At 48.9% G+C, this 17,559-nt stretch overlaps 1 protein-coding gene across 1 annotated transcript in view; it reads left to right on the top strand.

Moving 5' to 3' along the window:
- Positions 1 to 16,921, top strand: part of CCDC78 (coiled-coil domain containing 78) — a 30,772-nt gene extending 13,851 nt beyond the window's left edge. Inside the window, exons 8-15 of the mRNA XM_060260820.1 lie at positions 1,361 to 1,439; positions 1,598 to 1,723; positions 3,890 to 4,101; positions 5,539 to 5,713; positions 7,385 to 7,425; positions 12,795 to 12,858; positions 15,874 to 15,974; positions 16,793 to 16,921. Coding sequence (XP_060116803.1) covers positions 1,361 to 1,439; positions 1,598 to 1,723; positions 3,890 to 4,101; positions 5,539 to 5,713; positions 7,385 to 7,425; positions 12,795 to 12,858; positions 15,874 to 15,974; positions 16,793 to 16,919 — 925 coding nt within the window. The 3' untranslated portion in view covers positions 16,920 to 16,921. The remainder of the gene's footprint in view (positions 1 to 1,360; positions 1,440 to 1,597; positions 1,724 to 3,889; positions 4,102 to 5,538; positions 5,714 to 7,384; positions 7,426 to 12,794; positions 12,859 to 15,873; positions 15,975 to 16,792) is intronic.
- The last annotated feature ends 638 nt before the right edge of the window (positions 16,922 to 17,559 follow it).

Here is a 17,559-nt window from a genome sequence, read left to right as displayed (position 1 = left end):
GGATAAATTTATAATGCCGGGCCTCTCTTGATGAAAACAATAGGTACAATAGGTACCATAGAGTTTTTCCCTCCCAAAATGCTAGACCGCACAAGAACGCAGCTGCTCCTCCAGATAACGCTAGAGCATTTTGGGTGAGTGAAATCATTGTGCCGGCCGGAAAAGTACCATAAAGTTTTCCCCTCCCAAAATGCTAGAGCATCCGGGAAAACCATAGAGTTTTCCCAGAAACGCCTAAAGCAGCTGGCCTGATGACTTCACTCGCCGGAGGCTGGGGCAGGGACTTGCCAAACCTAGAAAGAGCACCAGATCAGACCTGAGCAGGATCGTGAACAGGCCAGCTGAGGAATGCTTTCTAAGCTTTCCTCTGCAACCATGAGGGATAGAAACTTAAGAGGATTTTAGAAAGGGGTGGGGGAAGGTGGGACTCCCAGAAGCCTGCATTAGGGTTGCCAATCCCCAGGTGGGGGCAGGGGATCCCCCAGTTTGGAGGTCCTCCCCCCGCTTCAGGGTCGTCAGAAAGCGGGGGGAGGGGAGGGAAATGTCTGCTGGGAACTCTATTATTCCCTATCGAGATTCATTCCCATAGAAAATCATGGAGAATTGATCCACGGGTATCTGGGGTTCTGGGGGGGGGCTGTGTTTTGGGGTAGAGGCACCAAATTTTCGTTATAGCATCTAGTGCCTCTCCCCAAAATACCCCCCAAGTTTCAAAAAGATTGGACCAGGGGGTCCAATTCTATGAGCCCCAAAAGAAGGTGCCCCTATCCTTCATTATTTCCTATGGAAGGAAGGAATTAAAAAGGTGTGCCGTCCCTTTAAATGTGAGGGCCAGAACTCCCTTTGGAGTTCAATTATGCTTGTCACAGTCTTGATCTTGGCTCCACCCCCAAAGTCTCCTGGCTCCACCCCCAAAGTCCCCAGATATTTCTTGAATTGGACTTGGCAACCCTAGCCTGCATGTACTAGAAAGTTCAGGATCTGTGCTGTGAGATTGAGAGTTAGTAGTTGCCAACCTTTAGGTAGGCACAATCCCCCCACCCCCAAGAATTCCAGTTGATCTCCAGCTGACGATCAGTTCCTTTGGAGGAAATGGCTGCTTTGGAGGGTGGACTCTGTGGCGTTACACCTGCTGAGATCCCTCCCCCTCACATCCTGCTGTCTCCAAGCTCCACCCCCAAATCTCCAGGCGTTTCCCAGCCCAGAGCTGGCAACCCGGTGTACAGAGCACATGCAGATGTGAGGGATGCGGGAAGTGCTGGAGTCATATCACACAGATGCCAGCGTTGAGGCCTTTGTGAATGACGTGCATGCCAGCCAGTGTGACGGGCATAATTGTGGGTGTTCCTTCTCTTTGCAGGGTGGCCATGGGCAAAGAGCTACAGGAGGCCAAGAAAGCAATTCGGAACACCCAGCACAAGCTAGCGGAACAGTCAGCGGTAAGGAAGCATCTATGGCCTGAAAAATATTAAATTCAGGAAAATCAATTCCATCCATCCATGGCTTTTTTTGAAACGCACCACAACACAGCTGCCCCTCCCGATAACCACAATAACGCCCCAGGCTCTCTCTCCCCGCCCCCTCTTTTGGGGTCCAGGTTCTCCTCAGCTCCCAAAACCAGCTCCAAGAAGTTGAGGCTGAGAATTCCTGCCTCCAGACGCAGCTGAAGGAGTTGAATGAAGAGTACCGATCGCGGCTTGTGCAGTACGTCACGGATCTGGCGGTGAGCAGTTATCTTCTGGGAGCCAAGGGTGAAGGGTGCCAGCCTCCAGCTAGTGGCTGGAGATCTCCTGGGATTACAACCAATGTTCCCTCTAAGTCTTGCGAGCAAAAATTCTACTTTTGTGAGCGACTGGCATTAAAGTTGTGAGCGACTGCATCAATTATTGTGCTTTGGGGTCATCCTTCCTGAGCGAAGACAAAAATGTGTGAGTTGGTGGTTAAAAATCTCTGAGCTAGTTCATGCAAACTCAGCTTAGAGGGAACACCGATTACAGCTGGTCTCCAGGAGACAGAGTTCAGCTCACCAAGGAGAAAACCGCCGCTTTGAAGGTGGATTCTAAGGCAGGGGTGTCAAACTCATTTGTTACAAGGGCCGGATCTGACATAAATAAGTCCATCAAATAAATAAATAAATAAATAAATGAGACCTTATTGGACCAGGGCATGTGCGTTATAAAATGTAATGCCAGGTGTTTATTTAACAGTCTATGATAACTGACACCTCTCGCTCTGAATGATTACATCAAAATCTGGAGACCATGTCTTCTTATTATTACTACATTGTAATATATTATTACAATTATTACTACATTGTAATATATAACTATATAACTATACAATTCTTATTCCCATTCTTATTATTACTACATTATAATATATAATTATGCAACTATACAATTCTAATTCCCATTCTTATGGGAGGTAGCAATCTTGAGTATGCCGTTCAGGTGTGTCTGTAAGGTACAAATCTACTTTTGATTTATTGACATTCATTAACTCATGGTCAATGCTTTGAGCCTAAGACTCAGAGGAAAACACGAAATGGCCGGGCATTGCGAGCTTTTATCCTTAAGTTGCTTCATGTGCTAGTCAGCCAATGGAGAAAACAGAGGTTTTGCTCTGTAGCTGCTGTGTGACTGAGCAAGCCTGGCAAAGCAAGCTGTGATGCAGATGGAAGAGAGAGAGAAGGAAGCAGATGACAGCGTGTTGCTCGTGGGCCTGATAGGAGCCCTCCAGGGGCCAGATATGGCTCTCAGTCCGCCTGTTTGACACCCCTGCTCTAAGGCATTAGACTCCGCTGAAGTCCTTCCTCTCCCAAATCCTGCCCTCCTTAAGGTTTACGCCCAAATCTCCAGGTGTTTCCCAATCTGGAGCTAGCAATCCCCATGGGTCTTCCAAGGGTCACCAGGTGAAGATGCTCTCTGCCCCAGCATCCACCCAACTCAACCATCCTATGACAGTCACAAGACTCTCCTGCAGGGTTGCCAGGTCTCTCCTGGAAAATCCCTGGAGACTTTTGGAGTGGATCCAGGAGAAGGCAGGGTTTGGGGAGGGGAGGGGCCTCAGCGGGCTACGGGGTCCTAGAGCAGGGGTCCCCAATCCCCAGCCATGGACCAATACCAGTTTGTGGCCTGTTAGCAACTGGGCTGTGAGTTGTATAATTATTTCATTATATATTACAATGTAGTAATAAGAAGAAGAATGGGAATTAGAATTGTAGAGTTGTATAATTATATATTACAATGTAGAAGTAATAAGAATGGGAATAAGAATTAGGTTTATATCCTGCCCTCCACTTTGAATTTCAGAGACTCAGAGCGGCTCACAATCTCCTTTACCTTCCTCCCCCACAACAGACACCCTGTGAGGTGGGTGGGGATGAGAGAGCTCTCCTAGAAGCTGTCCTTTCAAGGATAACTCTGTGAGAACTATAGCTGACCCAAGGCCCTTCCAGCAGCTGCAAGTGGAGGAGTGGGGAATCAAACTCGGTTCTCCCAGATAAGAGTCTGCACACTTAAGCACCACGCCAGACTTATAGAAATAAAGTGCACGATTGTATCATCCCAAAACTATTGCACCCCGGTCCCTGGAAAAATTGTCTTCCACAAAACCAGTCCCTGGTGCCAAAAAGGTTGAGGACTGCTGCCCTAGAGTCCACCCTTCAAAACAGCCATTTCCTCCAGGGGAGCTGATCTCTGCCAGCTGGAGATCAGTGGTAAAAGCAGATCTCCAGGCCCCACCTGGAGGCTGGCAACTCCACTTTCCTGATCATACAAGAAGGGGCTCCTTTCTGGGTCAGCCTTTTAAATCCACACATTTCCCAGCACTCCGTGTGCCCCCACACCCACCGCCGGGGCTGGCGCAAACTGCTCCTGTGTCTCTCAAGGCGTACATGGACAGTAAGTCTGCAGAGAAGATGGGGCCCGGGAAAGCCCCATCGGAAGCGGCTCACATGAAGCGTTTCGTGGACAGCATGCTGAAGGACATCCGGGCTTCGTACAAGTCTCGGGAGGAGCAGCTGGCCACGGCGGCCCGGGGCTACAAGAAACGCCTGCAGAACCTGGTGAAGACCCACGAGAACCTGCTGATTGCATACAGGTAGGGGAAGACGCCATCCGGGAAGGCCGCAGGGGATGGTTGCTGCAGCCGAGAAGAGCCAGTTTGGTGTAGTGGTGAAGTGCGCGGACTCTTGTCTGGGAGAACCAGGTTTGATTCCCCACTCCTCCACTTGCAGCTGCGGGAATGGCCTTGGGTCAGCCATCGCTCTCGTAGGAGTTGTCCTTGAAAGGGCAGCTTCTGTCAGAGCCCTCCCAGCCCCACCCACCTCACAGGGTGTCTGTTGTGGGGAGAGAAGATAAAGGAGACTGTGAGGTGCTCTGAGTCTCTGATTCAGAGAGAATGGCGGGGTATAAATTTGCAATTCTTCTTCTTCTTCTTTTGTATCTGAATGACAAACGTGGCTGGCCAAAGCAGGCTGGAGCCTCACCAGATGCTGTTCTGATGGTGCGGCTTCTGCCCCCCCATCCAGGGCCATGCAAGTGAGGGCAGAGATCCTTAAATTACTAAACTCATCACCTTTTTTTTTTGTATTTTTATATGTGCAAGTGTGAGTGCACCTGGAAGTCATGGGGACCTCTGATAATTGACCCCTACTGGGGGCCTGGAGGATATTCATGGAGGTGGTTGGATAAAGCCTGCCCCTGCCCTCCCGACTGCTGGTATTCCAAGGAGGTCTCCCTCCAAGTATTTGCCAGAAAAGAACCTGGAAGCCATGGTGACTTCTGGTGACTGACCCCTGCTGGGGGCCTGGGGGATATTCAGAGAGGTGGCTGAATAGAGCCTGCCCCTGCCCTCCAGCTCTGGTATTCCAAGGTCTTCCATTCAAGTACTTGCCAGAGAAAAACCTGGAAGCCATGTTAACTTCTGGTGACTGACCCCTACTGGGGGCCTGGAGGATATTCAGAGAGGTGGTTGAATAGAGCCTGCCCCTGCCCTCCTGACTGCTGGTATTCCAAAGATATCTCCCACCCAAGTAGTTGCCAGAGTTTACCCTGCTTAGCATGGATTCATTCTTTCTTTTTTGTATTTTTGTGTGTGTGTCTGTACCTGGAAGTCATGGCAACCTTTGGTGACTGACCCCTACTGGGGGCCTGGAGGGTATTCAGAGAGGTGGCTGCTTAAAGCCTGCCCCTGCGCTCCAGCACTGGTATTCCAGGGAGGTCTCCCATCCAAGTACTTGCCAGAGTTGGCCCTGCTTAACTTCCGAGATCTGACGAGATCTTGTTTGCCTGGACTATCAAGGTTAGATCACCTTTTTTTTTCCCCCGGTAGCCTACAGGAAATTGTGGCATGCACATGGTCCCGAGCTATTCGCCCATCAAAGCAAAGCTCACTTCCTACTGGAGACCAAATTATTTCATTATTTGGAAGAATTCTATTAGGGATTCTGGGTAAGGCTGCGACTGTCCAGGCAGCGTTATCAACCACCCTCTGGGGCTCAAAGGCTGGCGAGCTAATCCCCCTACTTGGTGACAGGATGCAGCGCGAACAGATCCGGTTGCTGGGTAGTGATGAAATGGACGCTGGCCCGCCGGAGCACCACCTCGCCATTACAGACGCAGAGCTGCTGTCCAGCACCTCTCAAGAGCTGAACCGGCTGCGGGAAGACAAAGCCAGGCTGGAGGGCGAGCTGCACGAACTGCAGACGAAGGTCATGATGGGGGATGGATTGCCTGCCTTTTGGCTGGCGGGTCCCTTTGGAAGGGGTGGGATGTTGCCGGGCAGGGCTTTTTTTGTAGCAGGAACTCCTTTGCATATTAGGCCACACCTCCCTGATGGAGCCAAATCATCCTGGAGCTTACAGAAGGCCCTGTACAAAGAGCCCTGTGAGCTCTTGGAGGATTGGCTACATCAGGAGGGTGTGGTCTAATATGCAAAGGAGCTCCTGCTACAAAAAAAGCCTTGGTTTGATGCAGTACTTCTGACACACACACACTGGTTCTCAGTTCCTCCTTTCAGCCTGTTTGAAATCGCCCAGTACTGTGTCAAACCAGGGCTTTTTTTGTAGCAGGAACACCTTTGCATAATAGGCTGCACACCCCTGTGGTAGCCAATCCTCCAAGAACTTACAGGGCTCTTCGTACAGGGCCTACTGTAAGCTCCAGGAGGATTGGCTCCATCAGGGGTGTGTGGCCTATTATGCAAAGGAGTTCCTGCTACAAAAAAAAGCCCTGGTCCCTAATATCTGCTATTCAAAGGTACACTGCCCCTGAACTGGAAGGTTCCATTTAAGCATCATAATTGCTGTTGAGAGACCTGCACCTTCCATGAATGTTGTGAATTCAGAAATGGAATAAACAGCTTTAAAAATGGATTACATAAATTCATGGAGGACAGGTCTATCAGCAGCTACTAGTAGCCATGGTGACTGAGGCACTCAGCCTCTGAATCTCAGAGCCAGGAGGCAACACTGGTGGAAGGTTTTGGCCTCTTTGCCCTGTTGTTGGCCCTCCATCCTGTTGGCCGCTGTGCGAGACAGGATGCTGGACCCCTAGTCTGATCCAACAGGGCTCTTCTGATGTTCTTATGAAGGCCTCGGCCTCTCTGCCCTGTTGTTGGCCCTCCAGAGGAACTGGTTGGCTACTGTGTGAGACAGGATGCTGGACTAGATGGACCACTGGTCTGATCCAGCAGGGCTCTTCTGATGTTCTTAGGAAGGCCTCAGCCTCTCTGCCCTGTTGTTGTCCCTCCAGAAGAACTGGTTGGCCACTGTGCGAGACAGAACGCTGGACTAGATGGACCCCTGGTCTGATCCAGCAGGGCTCTTCTGATGTTCTTAGGAAGGCCTCAGCCTCTCTGTCCTGTTGTTGGCCCTTAAGAGAAACAGGTTGGCCACTGTGTGAGACAGGCCTTCATAAGAATATCACTTCTTCAGATACAGATACAAGAACAGTAGAAAAAAGCAAGAGTCCAGTTAGCACCTCAAAGACTAACAAGATTTCTGCCAGGGTAGGAGCTTTCGTGACTCACTGCTCACTTATACCTGAAGACGTGAGCGGTGACTCACAAAAGCTCCTACCCGGCCGCAAATTTTGTTAGTCTTGAAGATGCTCCTGGAATCTTGCTCTTTTCTATTGCTATAGATAGACTAACATGGCGACCCATCTTGATCTATGCTTTGATGGGTTTGGGGTTTTTTGGGAAGGGGGGGGGGAGAACATATGACCACCGGGATTTTACAGGCCGGCATGGCTAATGTCAGTCCCTACAAACTGTTATGTGTAAAGAGGCTTAACTGGCTTGCTATCGTACATCTCCTTAGAAGAAGAGCTTTCGAACACCTTTGCTCAAATGCATCAGACCTTTCTTTCTACCCTTCCAGGTCAAGTTCAGTGAAAACAGCGCAAGGACTTCACCTCCACAGTGAGCACTTGTTGTTATTGGATGTGAAACAGTGTCATGGAGCGGTCAGAGCATTACTAGGTTGCTGACTGGAACATTCCTGGAGATTTGGTGGTGGTGCTTGCTTGGGAAGGAGAAGGATCTTTCTTTCTCTCTCTTTCTTTCTCTCTCAACCTTTCTCTCTTTTTCTGTCTCTTTCTTTTTCTGTCTCTCTTTCTCTCTCAGTCTTTCTCTCCTTTTCTCTGTCTCTTTCTTTCTCTCTCAGTCTTTCTCTTTTTCTCTTTCTCTGTTTTTCTTTCTCTCAATCTTTCTCTTTTTCTCTGTCTCTTTCTTTCTCTCTCAATCTTTCTCTCTTTCTCTTTCTTTTTCTCTCTCTCTTTCTTTCTCTCTCTCTCTCTCTCTTTTGTATGTGTGAATGCCTGGAAGTCATGGCTGTCTTCTGGTGACCTCTCCAGGGGCATGGAAGACATTCAGAGAGGTGGCTTGATATGGCCTGCCTCTGCCCTCCCGACTGCTGGTATTCCTTGGAAGTCTCACCTCCAAGTACTTGCCAGGGTCGGACCTGCTTAGCTTCTGAGATATGATGAGATTGGGCTTGCCTGGACTATCAGGGTGGGGAATTTAGAGGGGTCTACCACCACAGAGTCCACCCTCCAAAGCAGCCATTTCCTGGAGATCTGAAGATCAATTATCATTTCAGGAGATCTCTAGGCCGCACCTGGAGATTGGCAACCCTAAGCCTAACCTTCCATGCAGTGTTGTTGCAGGGGATAAAATTGAGGAAGGGGTGGGGTGTACTGTACATCACCTGGAGCTCCTTAGGGGAAGAGTCGGACAAAATATACAGAATATGCAGAATCATAGAGTTGGAAGGGACCTCCAGGGTCATCTAGTCCAACCCCCTGCACATGGCAGCAAATTTACAACTACCTCCCCCCCACACCCCTAGTGACCCTTGTTCCATGCCCAGATGATGACAAAAAGACCTCCAGGACAATGTTCCCACTAAGCTGCAGAGTCTTGTGAGCAAAAAGTCTACTTTGTGAGCTCCCGGCATTAAAGCTGTGAGCGACTGCATCAATCAGTGTGCTCTGGGGTCCTCCTTCCTGAGCGAAGACAAAAAGGTGTGAGCTGGAGGCTAAAAAATCCATGAACTGCTCCATGCTAACTCAGCTTAGAAAGAACACTGTTCCAGGATCCCTGGCCAAATTGGCCTGGAGAAAAATTGCTGCCTGATCCCGAAGTGGCAATCGGCATTTCCCCGGGCGTGTAAGAAGAGGAGGCCATGAGAACTAAGCACTGATGCATCTGCTCCCCTTACAACAACCCTCAAGTGGTGCCAAGTAGCTGTGAAAACTACAGCCTCTCTTTCGGCAGGGTTTAGGTATTTATTTGAATTTCAAGATCACTTTCCCCTGCACAGCCGGCCTCAGGGTGGGTTACAGCCAGGCCTCGGATTCAGTGGGAGCTCCCAGGAGCGCAGCTCCTGAACCTTTCTGAGAGTTCCACCTCCTTGTCCATTGAATAGTAGGTGCAGCTGCAGAACGATCCCTGGATGAGCTCCACCACCTATTTTTCTACAAAACGACCCCTGGTTACAGCAATAATTATTTAACAATTTGTACCCTGGAAAGTCAGATGCTGAAGCTGAAGCTCAAACACTTTGGCCGCCAAAGGAGAAGGGAGCACTCGCCGGAGAAGACCCTGATGCTGGGAAAGACAAGGCAAAAGAAGAAGGGGACGGCAAAAGAGGAGATGGCTGGACAGCATTACTGATGTAACTAACATGAATTTGAGCAGACTTCGGAGGATGGTGGAAGACAAGAGGGCCTGAATCGACTGTGCGACCGAACAACAGCAACAGACTATAGCTATACAACAAATTTAAACAATTAAAACAATTCCAGAGTATTAACCTATCATAGACCAGATAGTGATCAAACACAATTAACAGATGTTCCCAGAAAGACTATCTGTATGAAGGCTCAAAATAAGACCAGATCCTGGGCTTTAATGGCTCTCACGCACCCCTAGAGGGCGCTCTCGCGTCCTCAACGCATCCTCCGCGTCCTAAATACCTCAAGCCTAAAACACAATACATTCCTCAATTCATACCATCCGTTCTATACAGCCCGAATTCCCCCCCAAACCTCAAATGTGACCTATATTCGGCTTAAACAGTCCCCAGGCAAACCAGGAAGAACTTTCCCACGGTTGCCCGGCATTCTCTGTCACAATTAAATCACCTATCCCCACGGTTTGGAGTTCCACCCCCAGTGCAAAAGAATGTGGATTTTGCCCAGAAGCACAGAAGAGTTTTATCTTCTTTTTTGAAGGCTAGAGTTGACATTCTGGGAAACCTTCCCTTTGTTTCCCACTGGCCAAAGTGCCTCAATTAGAAGAACTCTTTTCTGGGGGCGTTAGATTAGAATAACTGCTGAAGGTCGGGGGGCTCTCTTGGCAGGATATTCTCAGCCTCTGAAACTCTGGAGCACGCAAAGTTCTAGAAGAAAGAGCCTCATAAAATAACTGTCAGATATTTAAGAGCTGCAAGACATGAAGGTCAGATTTTGAGAGCCACAAGACAGGAAGGAAGACAGGCAGGCAGGCAAATAAATGGCAGGAGGAAGGGAGAGGTGGAAAGAAAGCAACTTTATCCTTCAGGGGTGGAATTCTAGCAGGAGCTCCTTTGCATATTAGGCCACAGCCCCTGATGTAGCCAATCCTCCAAGAGCTTATAAAAAAGAGCCTTGTAAGCAGTGTTCCCTCTAAGCTGAGTTAGTGTGCGCTAGCTCACAGATTTTTAGCCTCTAGCTCACACATTTCTGTCTTAGCTCAGGAAGGATGACCTCAGAGCACACTAATTTATGCAGTAGCTCACAGCTTTATTGCCAGTAGCTCACAAAGTAGAATTTTTGCTCACAAGACTCTGCAGCTTAGAGGGAACGTTGCTTGTAAGCTCCTGGGAGGATTGGCTACATCCGGGGTGTGTGGCCTAATATGCAAAGGAGCTCCTGCTAGAATTCCACCCGTTAACCTTTAATGCATTCTCCAAGCAGCTCGCTTGGCTTGGCGAAGTGATTTCAAAAGAGAAATGCCTTCTCCAAGCTGGCTGATGGGGCGATGGGAGCTTTGAGAACCACACTATATGTGGGAAAGAGCCACGGTTTGGCCACCTCTGGTCTAGACTGCGGGAAGCCTGCAATCAAGATTAAAATTGGCAATGAGAAAACCCCAGCAATAATAACAATTATTATCACAGAATAGCCAGGAGATCCGAAGATTGTCTGGCAGCCAGAAGTTCTAGCTCATTTTTAGCATTATGCACCACTAGGTGGCGAGCTAGACTTGTTTTTAAGGCAAGAGACATTTCAGGGGTGGTTTGCCATTGCCTGCCTCTGTGTCATGACCCTGGTATTCCTTGGAGGTCGCCCTTCCAAATACTAGCTAGGGCTGGCTCTGCTTAGCTTCTGAGATCTGATGGGATCAGGCTAGCCTGGGCTATCCAGATCTGGGACAATCAGTCTCCAGCATCTCCAGTTACAGGATCGTGCAGCAGGCAATGAGAAAGACCCGTTGCAGAGACCCAGTACAGACCATGGCAACCCAACGATTTGATTCCATTTATGGCAGCCGTTTGTGCCTGCAGCGCCAGGCAGGGGGCGAGTGAAGCCCACGGACCACTCTGCTGGTGGTCACTCTCTTTTCAGACGAGCCACGGTTGTGCAGGTCCTGTATCTGCAGCAGAACTCTCAAAGCCACACAGTAGGGAGGTTACTGATAAGGAACGCGCAGGGTTCTGAATAACGGGCATCCAGCGATGAAGAGGAAATGTTACCTCCCTTCCTCTGAACGGCAAAGTTCTATCCTTCCGGGCCATGTGTACACTGCGCCCTATGGCGCAGAGTGGTAAACTTGCAGTACTGCAGTCCTCAACTCTGCTCACGACCCAAGTTCGATCAAGCAGGGCTTTTTTGAGCAGGAACGCACAGGAATGCAGTTCCAGCTGGCTTGGTTTCAGGGGATGTGGCCTAATATGCAAATGAATCCCTGCTGGGCTTTTTCTATCAAAAAGCCCTGTGTGAAACAATGGTGACCTCAGGGGGTGTGTCCTAATATGCAAATAAGTTCCTGCTGGGTTTCTGTACAAAAAAAGTTTCTGTACTTCTCTCAAGTAAACCCAAAGTCTTCATTTGTGCTCAAAATTCTCAGTTGTAGACATTTCACAGTCCATATATCTGATCAGGGTTTTTTTTTTTTGTAGTAGGAACTCCTTTGCATATTAGGCCACACACCCCTGCTGTAGCCAATCCCCCAAGAGCTTAAAGGGCTCTTAGTACAGGGCCTACTGTAAGCTCCGGGAAGATTGGCTACATCAGGGGGTGTGGCCTAATATGCAAATGAGTTCCTGCAACAAAAAACCCCCCTGTATCTGATTATTCTCTATGTGGAATTAAAGTGATTGTGCGAAGTTCACATAGGAGCCCCTGGGTGCAAAGTGGTCAGCTGCAGTGCTGCAGTCCAAACTCTGCTCGCGACCTGAGTTTGATCCCGGCGGAAGCTGGGTTCAGGTAGCCGGCTCAAGGTTGACTCAACCTTCCATCTTTCCGAGGTTGGTAAAACGAGTCCCCAGCTTGCTGGGAGGAAAGTGTAGATGACTGGGGAAGGCAATGGCAAACTACCCCGTAAAAAGTCTGCCATGAAAACGTGATGCGACGTCACCCCAGAGTCGGAAATGACTGGTGCTTGCACAGGGGACTACCTTGACTTTTTAAAGCAGAGATATACACTTTATAAAGGAGACAGACAAACACAAAGATTTTATTTTTTTTAAAAAACTTAAATGTTGGCACTCGTTGGTCTTAAAGGTGCTTTCTTTGTATCCCTCCTGTGCAATCCAGGGAACCGGGGAAAGGAAGCTCTGGCTCTTTCCTGCCTTTCCCAGGGGACCAGGAGGGGGAGGAGACCCAGCCAACAGAAGGAAAAGAGGCTTGGCTCAGTAGCTATGCTGTGCGATTGAGAGAGCCTGGCAAAGAAAGCTCTACCTCCCCCCTTCCTCCACAAGGGAGGAGCCTCAGCCAATGGAAAAAACAGGTTCACTCTGTAGCTTCTGTGCAACTGAGGAAGTCTGGCAAAGTAAGCTGTGATGTAGAAGGAAGCAAGAGAGAGGGAGAAGGAAGCAGACAGCCAGTTGCCAGGGGCCTGATAGGAACCCTCCAGGAGCCTGATTCAGCCCCTGGACCATATGTTTGACACCCCGCCTTAAACCAACAGCAGAAGCTTTTTGCAGACAGAAAGGCCTCTTGGTCAGATACATCCTGGGGGCGGATGATGAATAAAGGGGGTTGCTCAGGCTGGCTTCAATTCATCCAAACGTCTTTCTTTCCTAGCATGCTGAATGAAGGCTGGGCGGAGCTTAGGAAGCAGCTTCGAGAGTTCACGCACACCGTGCAGGTAAAAACGCTCGAACCGAGAGCATCTTCAGGAGACTTTTGCGCGTATCTTTTTCTTTTTTTAAAAGAACAAGTGTGCCTCGAGAGCAGACCTCAAAATGTTACGTGCTCCGTTCAGATTCCTTCAAATTTAAGGGTGAGAGCAGGGCTTTTTTTTTTTTTTTTTAAGCAGGAATGCAGTTCCGGCTGGCTTGGCATCTGGGGGTGTGGCCTAATATGCAAATAAGTCTCTGCTGGGCCTTTTTCTACCCCCCCCCCAAAAAAGTCCTGGGTATGAGGAAGATAAACTGCAGATTAAAGGTAAAAAGGTCAAGATAGCCCCCTGTGCAAGCACTGAGTCATTACCGACCCATGAGGTGATGTTGCTTTCACGTTTTCACAGCAGACTTTTTTACGGGGCGGTTTGCCATTGCCTTCCCCAGACATCTATGCTTCCCCCCCAGCAAGCTGAGGACTCATTTTACCGACCTCAGAAGGATGGAAGGCTGAGTCAACCTGGAGCTGGCTACCTGAACCAGCTTCTGCTGGGATTGAACTCAGGTCATGAGCAGAGGGCTCCAACTGCAGCACTGCAGCTTTACCACTCTGTGCCATGGGGCTTCAAATAACTGGTGCCAGTGTATAAATGGAAAAATTGCAGAAATCACTGGTCAACAATAAATATTCACACTCTCATAGTGTGTACATGCTTTGGATTTAGTGCAAATATAAGACAAAATAAAGAACAGGAGGTTGACTTAACACTGACAGACTTGGCTTTAAAGGTGAAGGTAGTCCCCTGTGCAAGCACCAGTCGTTTCCGACTCCGGGGTGACATTGCTTTCACAATGTTTTCAGGGCAGACTTTTTATGGGGTGGTTTGCCATTGCCTTCCCCAGTCACCTACACCTTCCCCCCAGCAAGCTGGGTCCTCATTTGACTGACCTCGGAAGGATGGAAGGCTGAGTCAACCTCGAGCTGGCTACCTGAACCCAGCTTCCGCCGGGATCGAACTCAGGTCGGGAGCAGAGAGCTCGAACTGCAGATTACAGAAGTACAAATGATAGATGGACCGTACGTCAGTGAATGCAGGTGACACAGTTGAAGTAGGGTTGCCAAATAATCCTTTTGTCGTCCCGGCATGGGAATCTGGGAGGCATTCTAGGGGGTGGGAAGTGACATCATCGCATCAGGAGTTCCAGGGGCGATGCTCTGGTTTTGGGGGAAGACTCTATGGCAAGTTCACTCTTAAACTAGAGTTTTGTCCCAAAAGCACAGGAACGTTGATATTGGGAACGTTGCACGGTGATGTCCCTGTTTAGGGGCGGGGTTTCTTCCCAGTCAGCTGGTCTGCGATGGGGAGAAGTTTCCGAAACTGAGGATTCCCCTGCTCAGACCTGGGGACTGGCAATTCCAGTTTTTAAGCGTCACCGTTAAAAATACTCTCAAGTAAACCCAAAGTCTTCATTTGCACTCAAAGTTCTCAGTTGTAGACATTTCACAGTTCATATATCTGATCAGGGCTTTTTTTTGTAGCAGGAACTCCTTTGCCTATTAGGCCACACACCCCTGATGTAGCCAACCCTCTAAGAGCGGGTGAGCTCTTCATACAGGGCCTACTGTAAGCTCCAGGAGGACTGGCTACATTAGGGGGTGTGGTCTAATAGGCAAAGGAGTTCCTGCTACAAAAAAAACCCCTGCATCTGATTATTCTCTATCTGGAATTATAGTGGTTGTGCAAAATCCATATAGGAGCCCTGTGGCACAGAGTGGTAAGCTGCAGTACTGCAGTCCAAGCTCTGGTCATGAATTCGATCCTGGCTGAAGCTGGGTTCAGATAGCCAGCTCAAGGTTGACAGCCTTCTATCCTGCCAAGGTTGGTAAAATGAGTACCCAGTTTGCTGGGGCTAAAGGGTAAATGACTGGGGAAGGCAATGGCAAAACACCCCATAAAAAGTCTGCCGTAAAAACGTTGCAATGCAACATCACCCCAGAGTCGGAAACGACTGGTGCTTGTGTTGGAACTCAGTCCTAAAATGGCTGACTGACTCCATCTTAGTAATAGTAATGTTGTTTCTGCAATGTCATGCTGAGTCATGCTGCATCATGATCCAGCTGTTACCTGTTACTGAGGTAAGGTGGGATGACCTCACCTGTAATTAGGCTTTGTGCTGACTCACAGAGCTGATGCAACCCTGATGATTGGTACGTGTACTTAGGGAAGCTCAGTGAGCCTGCTCAGTCTGCCTGTAAGGATTGTGGGTTCTGTGAGGCCCGCTATCTGGGTGGCAGCGATCACTGCTGGTGTTGGATCCTATGCTACTGTGCTTGGATCGTGCTGTGTATACTTACTGCTGTATACTGTTATCTACTGAAGTGTGTACTGATTACTGTGTATGACCTTGGCCTGGCAACGACTCTGAATATTGGATACTATTCCTGGTAAATATATCTACCATTGAATACAGCTGTTTCTCTTGTCTATTAATTCCTGTGTTTTGCCTGTCCCTCTCCTTCAGCTCTTCTGCTGCGTGCAAAATACTCTAACAGCTTGCACAGGGGACTACCTTGACCTTTTAAAAAAAAAAAAAACCACCTTTAGTCCATTTGCCTTCTTTCGGAAATTACGGGTGCCAACGAAGACTCCCACTTATCTATAGCAGCCCATTTGCCTTTCTTAGCAAACTCGATTTTTCGGACCTGTTATTTGTGGACTCTTTAAACCATAATTGTATGCAATTTGAAAAAACAGTAGTCAAATTCTAAGTCTTGTATAATTATAAGAGTAGAAAGTATTTCTGAGTTATTTTTGTTTGCAGCTTTGTTCCTTTTTGCTCACACCCCCGTCTGGAAGTTGGGAACCCAATGCTTATACCATTTCCTTTGTGGCCTGGTACATATTTTCCAATCTGAGCTACCCATGCGCAAGCGCAACCTGTCCCGCAGCCATTCCACAAGGCTTCGCTGTGCAACGTGGCTTAGCCTAGATTCTTGCTGGGTTGATAATCTTCCTGCCTCCCTGCTCGCCTTTACGCAGGAAGATCTGGAGAAAGAGAGGAGCCAGCTGCTGACACGGGCGATGGTTGCAGAAGAGCAGGTGGCCGAACTGCACGAGTATGTGGATAAGCACCTTGTGAGGTGAGGTCCCTCCTGACTGAAGATTTCTGTGAATTTGAGGTCTGGCTGCCACCTACCTTGAAAGGCTTCCCTGCCTCACCTTGCTGGCTTTCCCTCCTCTTGTTCCTCTCCGGGCCTGGTTTCACTGTGACGCTGGTGCCGGCAGGCAAGACTTTATCTGAGGGACTCAGCATACACCCAGAGTCTTATCCAAAATGAGTCCTTTGTTGCCATGTGTTAGCACAGCAGAGATCCAGAGCACAGGCAGGCATTGTGTTGGCTTCCCTAGATTGTATATATAGCATCCAAAAGCTTTTTAAGTGACACACTGTGCAGGGACATGGCTGGATGCTCGGCTCCCCCATCCCGTGCCTGCGTCGTGTTTAAGTGGAGTGTAGGCCACTGGTTGAAGGGAGATTCAAAAGCCATGCAACTCCCCCCCGCCCTTTTTTTTTTTTGCTTTGGTCCAATGTGGCTATCTGCCACTTCACGTGGTTGGAGAAAGCCCCTGGCAGTTAAAAGCAAATATCGCAGCCTAGATTTTCCTGAGATTCAGGTGGCTCTAGACAGCCAACCCAACGCTAGTGCCTCCTACACAGCCTCAAAATCTATTGTATAATCCCCACCTGGTCACTGCATTGCTGAGAGAGCCCCAAATCTGCCACCAGAATTATTTATCTTGTTATCTGTTCACTGGTTTCTCCCTCGTCTCTAGTTACATGCCCCTTTCCCATTTGTTGGGGAGAGGGCTTGTGAAAGCCAAATTTGGGCATCTGTGTCAACAGCTAGGCTATGAATCTACCTGAAACGACACACAGGTTTTCTTGTTTTTGCTGCAGGTACAAGCAAGAGATTGTGAGGCTGAGGAAGCTCCTGGGAACAGATGGACCCCGAGCACTGAGTGCGGGAGCTGCCGACATTCCACCGATTTTGAAACCCCAAAGGAATCGGAGCAATGAAATGTAGTGGCTATGGAAAGGACATCAAGAGGACAGACGACTTCGCTTGCCAGATAGCAAACTTGGAGCTCTTTAGTCTTGGGCAGTCAATTGCTTGTTTAACAAAAATCCCATCAAAGAGCTGCTGTCCGACCCCGACCCCCTCCAAATTTAATCTTCCCAACATCCCTGCAAGGGAGGTTAGATTGCGAAGCCACAAGTGGTCCAAGATCACCAGGTTGTCGGGTTGCCAGGTCGGAGGATCACGCCCATGGGGGAGAGGGAGGGACTTTCCTGGAGTGGGTGCAGAGTGCCACGATGTGCTGATGTCATGCAGAAGCAATGTTGTCACATTAGCGACGTCGCAAGGTGGGGCTCTGTTTTTTGGGGGAAACTCTTATGGCAGGGGTAGCCAAACTTGCTTAATGTAAGAGCCACATAGAATAAATGTCAGATGTTTAAGAGCTGCAAGACACGAAGGAAGGAAGGAAGGAAGGAAGGAAGGAAGGAAGGAAGGAAGGAAGGAAGGAAGGAAGGAAGGAAGGAAGGAAGGAAGATGGGGGAGGGAGAGTTGGAAAGAAAGCAATTTTAACTTTAAATGCATTCTCCAAGCTGCCGGTTGGCATTTGTCTCTTTAAATCACTTTAAGCCATTGGCTGGCTTGGCTT

The sequence above is a fragment of the Heteronotia binoei genome, chromosome 20 (genome assembly GCF_032191835.1).
Source record: "Heteronotia binoei isolate CCM8104 ecotype False Entrance Well chromosome 20, APGP_CSIRO_Hbin_v1, whole genome shotgun sequence".
NCBI lineage: Eukaryota > Metazoa > Chordata > Lepidosauria > Squamata > Gekkonidae > Heteronotia > Heteronotia binoei.
Note: the sequence above shows the minus strand (reverse complement) of the source record. Positions and strands in the feature narration are given on the sequence as shown.